This window comes from Protomyctophum bolini, assembly GCF_963924005.1.
Source record: "Protomyctophum bolini genome assembly, chromosome: 17".
In the NCBI taxonomy this organism is placed as follows: domain Eukaryota; kingdom Metazoa; phylum Chordata; class Actinopteri; order Myctophiformes; family Myctophidae; genus Protomyctophum; species Protomyctophum bolini.
The window spans coordinates 8439063-8447964 of NC_137878.1; the positions used below are offsets into that span (position 1 = coordinate 8439063).

The 8902-nt window shown below is 39.1% G+C and overlaps 1 protein-coding gene across 2 annotated transcripts in view; it reads left to right on the plus strand.

Moving 5' to 3' along the window:
• Positions 1-7580, plus strand: part of rftn1a (raftlin, lipid raft linker 1a) — a 68657-nt gene extending 61077 nt beyond the window's left edge. The window contains exons 9-11 of one of the 2 annotated variants that reach the window (XR_013965697.1): positions 5212-5287; positions 5629-7217; positions 7289-7580. Coding sequence is in view for 1 of the 2 variants with exons in the window: in XM_080788168.1 (XP_080644294.1) it covers positions 5212-5287; positions 5629-6084 (532 nt within the window). In the remaining variant the exon portion in view is untranslated. Of the gene's footprint in view, positions 1-5211; positions 5288-5628 lie in introns of both variants that reach the window. The other variant, XM_080788168.1, reaches the window with a different exon arrangement.
• The last annotated feature ends 1322 nt before the right edge of the window (positions 7581-8902 follow it).

Here is an 8902-nt window from a genome sequence, read left to right on the forward strand (position 1 = left end):
CTCTAGTAACCGATGCCGAAGTTATTTTTTTCTCCGATAGTAGTTTCCATGTAGTGCATAATCTTTAGCGAGCACTGATTGACGCTGTGACTGCATGTGCAGAACAGATGGCATTACATCTGACAGATTGGCATCCTAATGTTCATCCCGACGTGAGATTGTTTTTGTAGTCTTTGTCTCTGAGCTGTGATCAAACACGGCGTCTGTAGAAACCTTATCGTCTCGTATACTGTGCCTATAACCCATCGTTTTTGTCATTTCGTCATTTTTTAAAAATCCTCAAAAATGATGAAAAACTGTGCGCTATAGTATGCCGTACGATATGGGCTATAGCCCACGGTCCAAAATGATGAGAAACGAGGCTAACTTTTTTTTTCAAAATTTCAAAAAACATGGGCTATAACCCATCGTTTTTGTCATTTCGTCATTTTTTTCAAATCCTCAAAAATGATGAAAAACTGCGCGCCATAGTATGCCGTACGATATGGGCTATAGCCCACGGTCCAAAATGATGAGAAACGAGGCTAACTTTTTTTTCAAAATTTCAAAAAACATGGGCTATAACCCATCGTTTTTGTCATTTCGTCATTTTTTTCAAATCCTCAAAAATGATGAAAAACTGCGCGCTATAGTATGCCGTACGATATGGGCTATAGCCCACGGTCCAAAATGATGAGAAACGAGGCTAACTTTTTTTTTCAAAATTTCAAAAAACATGGGCTATAACCCATCGTTTTTGTCATTTCGTCATTTTTTTCAAATCCTCAAAAATGATGAAAAACTGTGCGCTATAGTATGCCGTACGATATGGGCTATAGCCCACGGTCCAAAATGATGAGAAACGAGGCTAACTTTTTTTTTCAAAATTTCAAAAAACATGGGCTATAACCCATCGTTTTTGTCATTTCGTCATTTTTTTCAAATCCTCAAAAATTATGAAAAACTGCGCGCTATAGTATGCCGTACGATATGGGCTATAGCCCACGGTCCAAAATGATGAGAAACGAGGCTAACTTTTTTTTTCAAAATTTCAAAAAACATGGGCTATAACCCATCGTTTTTGTAATTTCGTCATTTTTTTCAAATCCTCAAAAATGATGAAAAACTGCGGGCTATAGTATGCCGTACGATATGGGCTATAGCCCATGGTCCAAAATGATGAGAAACGAGGCTAACTTTTTTTTTCAAAATTTCAAAAAACATGGGCTATAACCCATCGTTTTTGTCATTTCGTCATTTTTTTAAAATCCTCAAAAATGATGAAAAACTGCGTGCTATAGTATGCCGTACGATATGGGCTATAGCCCATGGTCCAAAATGATGAGAAACGAGGCTAACTTTTTTTTTCAAAATTTCAAAAAACATGGGCTATAACCCATCGTTTTTGTCATTTTGTCATTTTTTTAAAATCCTCAAAAATGATGAAAAACTGCGCGCTATAGTATGCCGTACGATATGGGCTATAGCCCACGGTCCAAAATGATGAGAAACGAGGCTAACTTTTTTTTTCAAAATTTCAAAAAACATGGGCTATAACCCATCGTTTTTGTCATTTCGTCATTTTTTTCAAATCCTCAAAAATGATGAAAAACTGCGCGCTATAGTATGCCGTATACGATATGGGCTATAGCCCACGGTCCAAAATGATGAGAAACGAGGCTAACTTTTTTTTTCAAAATTTCAAAAAACATGGGCTATAACCCATCGTTTTTGTCATTTCGTCATTTTTTTCAAATCCTCAAAAATGATGAAAAACTGCGCGCTATAGTATGCCGTACGATATGGGCTATAGCCCACGGTCCAAAATGATGAGAAACGAGGCTAACTTTTTTTTTCAAAATTTCAAAAAACATGGGCTATAACCCATCGTTTTTGTCATTTCGTAATTTTTTTCAAATCCTCAAAAATGATGAAAAACTGCGCGCTATAGTATGCCGTACGATATGGGCTATAGCCCACGGTCCAAAATGATGAGAAACGAGGCTAACTTTTTTTTTCAAAATTTCAAAAAACATGGGCTATAACCCATCGTTTTTGTCATTTCGTCATTTTTTTCAAATCCTCAAAAATGATGAAAAACTGCGCGCTATAGTATGCCGTACGATATGGGCTATAGCCCACGGTCCAAAATGATGAGAAACGAGGCTAACTTTTTTTTTCAAAATTTCAAAAAACATGGGCTATAACCCATTGTTTTTGTCATTTCGTCATTTTTTTCAAATCCTCAAAAATGATGAAAAACTGCGCGCTATAGTATGCCGTACGATATGGGCTATAGCCCACGGTCCAAAATGATGAGAAACGAGGCTAACTTTTTTTTTCAAAATTTCAAAAAACATGGGCTATAACCCATCGTTTTTGTCATTTCGTCATTTTTTTCAAATCCTCAAAAATGATGAAAAACTGCGCGCTATAGTATGCCGTACGATATGGGCTATAGCCCACGGTCCAAAATGATGAGAAACGAGGCTAACTTTTCTTTTTTCAAAATTTCAAAAAACATGGGCTATAACCCATCGTTTTTGTCATTTCGTCATTTTTTTAAAATCCTCAAAAATGATGAAAAACTGCGCGCTATAGTATGCCGTACGATATGGGCTATAGCCCACGGTCCAAATTGATGAGAAACGAGGCTAACTTTTTTTTCAAAATTTCAAAAAACATGGGCTATAACCCATCGTTTTTGTCATTTCGTAATTTTTTTCAAATCCTCAAAAATGATGAAAAACTGCGCGCTATAGTATGCCGTACGATATGGGCTATAGCCCACGGTCCAAAATGATGAGAAACGAGGCTAACTTTTTTTTTCAAAATTTCAAAAAACATGGGCTATAACCCATCGTTTTTGTCATTTCGTCATTTTTTTCAAATCCTCAAAAATGATGAAAAACTGCGCGCTATAGTATGCCGTACGATATGGGCTATAGCCCACGGTCCAAAATGATGAGAAACGAGGCTAACTTTTTTTTTCAAAATTTCAAAAAACATGGGCTATAACCCATCGTTTTTGTCATTTCGTCATTTTTTTCAAATCCTCAAAAATGATGAAAAACTGCGCGCTATAGTATGCCGTACGATATGGGCTATAGCCCACGGTCCAAAATGATGAGAAACGAGGCTAACTTTTTTTTCCAAAATTTCAAAAAACATGGGCTATAACCCATCGTTTTTGTCATTTCGTAATTTTTTTCAAATCCTCAAAAATGATGAAAAACTGCGCGCTATAGTATGCCGTACGATATGGGCTATAGCCCACGGTCCAAAATGATGAGAAACGAGGCTAACTTTTTTTTTCAAAATTTCAAAAAACATGGGCTATAACCCATCGTTTTTGTCATTTCGTCATTTTTTAAAAATCCTCAAAAATGATGAAAAACTGCGCGCTATAGTATGCCGTACGATATGGGCTATAGCCCACGGTCCAAAATGATGAGAAACGAGGCTAACTTTTTTTTTCAAAATTTCAAAAAACATGGGCTATAACCCATCGTTTTTGTCATTTCGTCATTTTTTTCAAATCCTCAAAAATGATGAAAAACTGCGCGCTATAGTATGCCGTACGATATGGGCTATAGCCCACGGTCCAAAATGATGAGAAACGATGCTAACTTTTTTTTCAAAATTTCAAAAAACATGGGCTATAACCCATCGTTTTTGTCATTTCGTAATTTTTTTCAAATCCTCAAAAATGATGAAAAACTGCGCGCTATAGTATGCCGTACGATATGGGCTATAGCCCACGGTCCAAAATGATGAGAAACGAGGCTAACTTTTTTTTTCAAAATTTCAAAAAACATGGGCTATAACCCATCGTTTTTGTCATTTCGTCATTTTTTTCAAATCCTCAAAAATGATGAAAAACTGCGCGCTATAGTATGCCGTACGATATGGGCTATAGCCCACGGTCCAAAATGATGAGAAACGAGGCTAACTTTTTTTTTCAAAATTTCAAAAAACATGGGCTATAACCCACCGTTTTTTTCATTTTTCATTTTTTTCAAATCCTCAAAAATGATGAAAAACGGCGTGCCATAGTATGCCGTACGATATGGGCTATAGCCCACGGTCCAAAATGATGAGAAACGAGGCTAACTTTTTTTTTCAAAATTTCAAAAAACATGGGCTATAACCCACCGTTTTTTTCATTTTTAATTTTTTTCAAATCCTCAAAAATGATGAAAAACGGCGTGCCATAGTATGCCGTACGATATGGGCTATAGCCCACGGTCCAAAATGATGAGAAACGAGGCTAACTTTTTTTTTCAAATTTTCAAAAAACATGGGCTATAACCCACCGTTTTTTTCATTTTTCATTTTTCTCAAATCCTCAAAAATGATGAAAAACGGCGTGCCATAGTATGCCGTACGATATGGGCTATAGCCCACGGTCCAAAATGATGAGAAACGAGGCTAACTTTTTTTTTCAAAATTTCAAAAAACATGGGCTATAACCCACCGTTTTTTTCATTTTTTTCAAATCCTCAAAAATGATGAAAAACGGCGTGCCATAGTATGCCGTACGATATGGGCTATAGCCCACGGTCCAAAATGATGAGAAACGAGGCTAACTTTTTTTTTCAAAATTTCAAAAAACATGGGCTATAACCCACCGTTTTTTTCATTTTAAATTTTTTTCAAATCCTCAAAAATGATGAAAAACGGCGTGCCATAGTATGCCGTACGATATGGGCTATAGCCCACGGTCCAAAATGATGAGAAACGAGGCTAACTTTTTTTTTCAAATTTTCAAAAAACATGGGCTATAACCCACCGTTTTTTTCATTTTTCATTTTTTTAAATCCTCAAAAATGATGAAAAACGGCGTGCCATAGTATTTCATAGTATTTCATAGAATTTAACACATAATGGACAAACCCGTCCCTTGACATGAACACAGAGAATACACACATTTATCGATAGACCAAGTGTAGCTATATGGAATGTAAAAGTAATTAAACGCATCTTTTTCTTTTTTCTTCTTAAAATTGCTAAATACAGTACAATGCACAAGTACTCAGTATCTATGATTAAATTGATTATTTACATTACAAAACGATTCGATACCGATATTTACCGACATACGTTAAAATAAAATCATTTTTAAATCGATATTTCGATACAGTTACTATATCATTGCACCCCTAATGTACAGTGTATGCGAGCTTGTTCAGATTATAACCGTGGTAAAAGTGGCCGCTCTTTCTTTTACAGCGATGGCAGTTTGTCGACAAAGCAGATCCTCTTTCTTCAGAGGCCGACGCTGCAGCGCAAGAGGAAAGACTTCAAGGTACGCGTTTGGCCTCGCCTTTCCACTTTCCCTGACACAGCTGTCACTCTTCCCCTGCTGTGTCTTTAGGCTATGTCTCAGCTCAAGTCACCAAAAAATATCAAGTTGCTAAATATGGGGCCCACTGTAAATATAAATCCTCTCAACTTGAACACTTCAGAAAAGGTCTAATAATAGATAAAGAGTCTGTTGTCTTGCCTCAAACTGTACCAGGAGGGACGCATCAAAGGCTGAAGGGGCTTTGTGGTGTCTTGTCAGGCGTCCCGCGGAGATGGAAGGGATGAGAGAGATGCGGCTCAGAGGCAGAAAAGCATCAAATGCCTCTTGTTTTCCTCCTTCAGATGCCTAACCTCCGGGGTCGCAACAAGGCAAAGAAAAACGCGACGCCGGAGAGGGAGAGAAAGAACGTGTCCTCCCTCCCCGCGACGGAAACGGAGATGGAGCAACTGCGGAGCGACGCGAGAGAGGAGGAGGAGGAGGAGGATGGGAGGGAAGAGGTGAGGCACGGGGGGGACAGCGGGAGAGGAGAGGAGACGAGCCCCCGGAGAGACGGCGGAGTGGCTTTTGCGAGGGACTTGTCGGCGCCCACAGAGCACGACGACGGGGCTCGCCACGGAAGCCAGGAAGAGGAGGAGGAGACCGAGATCGACGACATGATCCCATCGTCGGCCAAGAGGGAGAAGACGGTGAGATGGACAGACGTGTGCCAGAGAGAGGAAGACGGTGAGGACGCCAAGACGCACGAGAGAGTCAAACGACAGCTGAGCGAGAGAGCGCTCTTTTCTGGCGTCTGTTGATCTAGCGACACGGGAAAAGCTAAACGCCGAGTAAGGTCTAAAAATGTCTTAAAAATGGAAGAGACGATATAGGCATTGATCTCTCTGTCCTGGGGAAATACATTTGCATGCGCGCGCGCACGCACGCACACACGCACACACGCACACAATCATGAGTTCAAGAGTGAGCTTTCTTTCACTGTCTACTGACTGATAGTCTACTGTCTATAAGCTCGTAAGAAAACTGAACAGGCTAATTTCAGTGTATGTTATTGAATACATGCTTCCTATTACAACGGTTGAGTCTGTTTTGTGTACAAACTGTACAACTTCATCACGGTGATAAGTGGTCTATGATACTGTAAGGTGGAATAGGCCTATCTGTCCTAGACTATTCGGAAATAGCAGATAAATATATATATATTGCCTTTTCTTTTTTTTTATGGGACATTCTGCATAATGAGTAATGTAAGTATATTTTCATGCCGATCATTTTAGATTTGTACTGCTGTAGTGACATTTTGAATTCAGGCTTTTTAACAGTATTCGTTGTGTATTGCTACCTTTTGGTTAAGTAAAACTAATCGGAGTGCTTCTTTTAACATTTCACCGTGCAATCGAGGAGCAGGTCAGTTCCCTGCTTTGGGTCAAGAATGTTGGTCAGTTTTGATGTGTCCTTACATGAATTGGAAACATCCAGTCTACGCCATAAAGGGCAACTTTAGTTTTTTTCGTTTTAGCGATTTTCTTTTTCTTTTTTTTCTTGAATTTTATGGCGATTTCTTTATTAATATTTTCTATAGTCCTAGACCCCAGGAAATTACATCTGGCCAAAAAAAGATCACAGGAATTAGTGAATGTGAAGGGGGAGGTGACAAATTGACGATTGAGCCTATCACACACACAGTAAGCCCCCTCGTAGGATAAAAATCACGAAAATCGCTAAAACCAAAGAAAGCAGTAAATGGAAGGAAAAAAAACATTAACACTCATCCTTTACTTTATCTAATAACCTAAAACATGAACCTTGGCTAAAGTTGTCCTTTCAGTAGCCTATAGTTGTACCCTGTGCTTGTATTGACTACTTTCTGCTAAGAAGTAATGGGAGAAGAACTTAGGGGTTGGGCTGGAACCCCTTTTGGTGTTAGCATTATGTTGTGCTTTAGCTATTGAAAAATAGCAGATCTACAAGCTCATAGCGCGCCACCGAGTGGCGCGCTACGAGCTTGTAGGTCTGCTATTTTTGAAAAATCGAAGAACGACTGACAGCTTTTTCAGAAAACTGTCAGGATGTATAGAGTACATTTGTAGAATTGTTCCCAGGTCAAAATGGGCATATGAAGCGATACAGTGACCTTATTCGGTGGTATAATGTACTTACTGGACCTTGGAACACTATTGTCACAAAATAAACTGGTTTCCTGTAAAAAAAAAAAAAAAAAAAAAAAGGAAATGTGTAATTTACAATTCCGCTGTGTGTTTCTAACTGACCTGGACCACCCGGTGTTTGTGTGTGAGTGCCGTGATATAGAAAAGTCTTTATAGGGGTCAATAAACACATATTTTGTGCAACCGTGTCCGGTGTTTTTTTTTCTCTCTCCCCCCCCCCCCCCCCTCCGTTTAGGTGTGGCAGGCACTCAAAACGGGAGTTCCTATATGATGCACACAATTACGTCCCACTGGGAGATGAAAACGAACAAGCTCGCTCGCACGCCATCGCTGGGAGATGTGTGTGGTGGTGATCCCGGGCCAATCAGTGACCTCCTGTAGGTTCCATTACAGAGCACTGTGGGATACTCCACCACCGGCCCACACTGGCGTGCGTGCGTGCGTGTGTGTGTGTGTGTGTGCATGCATGCGTGCGTGCGTAGGCCTTACTCGTTGGAGAATTGAGGGTGTCCATGTGTGACAGCATACTTATGTGTGAGAATGGCAAATAAATAAATCTGAATGAAGTTATCTTTAATTACATTATTATAAGTAATACTATTAGAGTTGTACTATTACTCGAACGAAAATAAAAGCTTGGGGGGGGGGGGAGATGCAATGCAAATGAAAGACATATACTGTGTATCCCTATTCCCTGACATAATTTTATAGCTAAACGGACAGAATTCTATTTTATTTGAATGATGAAACCCAGCTGCCATTAATAGTTGGAAATGGAAATGGAAATTGCGGAAATTGTAATTGCGGAAATTGCGGAAATGCGGAAATGAAAATTGAGGAAATTGCGGAAATGCGGAAATGGAAATTGCGGAAATGGTAATTGCGGAAATTGCGGAAATGGTGGAAATGGAAATTGTGGAAATTGCGGAAATGGAAATTGCGGAAAATGGTAATTGCGGAAATTGCAGTAATTGCGGAAATTGCGGAAATGGTGGAAATGGAAATTGTGGAAATTGCGGAAATGGAAATTGAGGAAAATGCGGAAATGGAAATTGCGGAAATGGTAATTGCAGAAATGGTGGAAATGGAAATTGTGGAAATTGCGGAAATTGAGGAAATTGCGGAAATTGCGGAAATGGAAATTGCGGAAATTTCAGAAATTGCGGAAATGGTAATTGCGGAAATTGCTCTTCACTTATAGCTATCTATTTTCAGGTAGATTGTTTTATTTTACTCAGTCAGCCATATCACTACTCATTTTTCTTCATGAAAAAGGTCATAGCTGGGTAATCTATTTTCAGGCAAATTGTGTTTATTGTATTTTATTTTACTCAGCCATAACAATTTATTTTCAGACAGACAGCTACTCATAGACAGGCAGACAGTAAGACAGCTACTCATTGACAGACAGACAAATAACTACTCATGGACAGACAGACTCATAGTCATA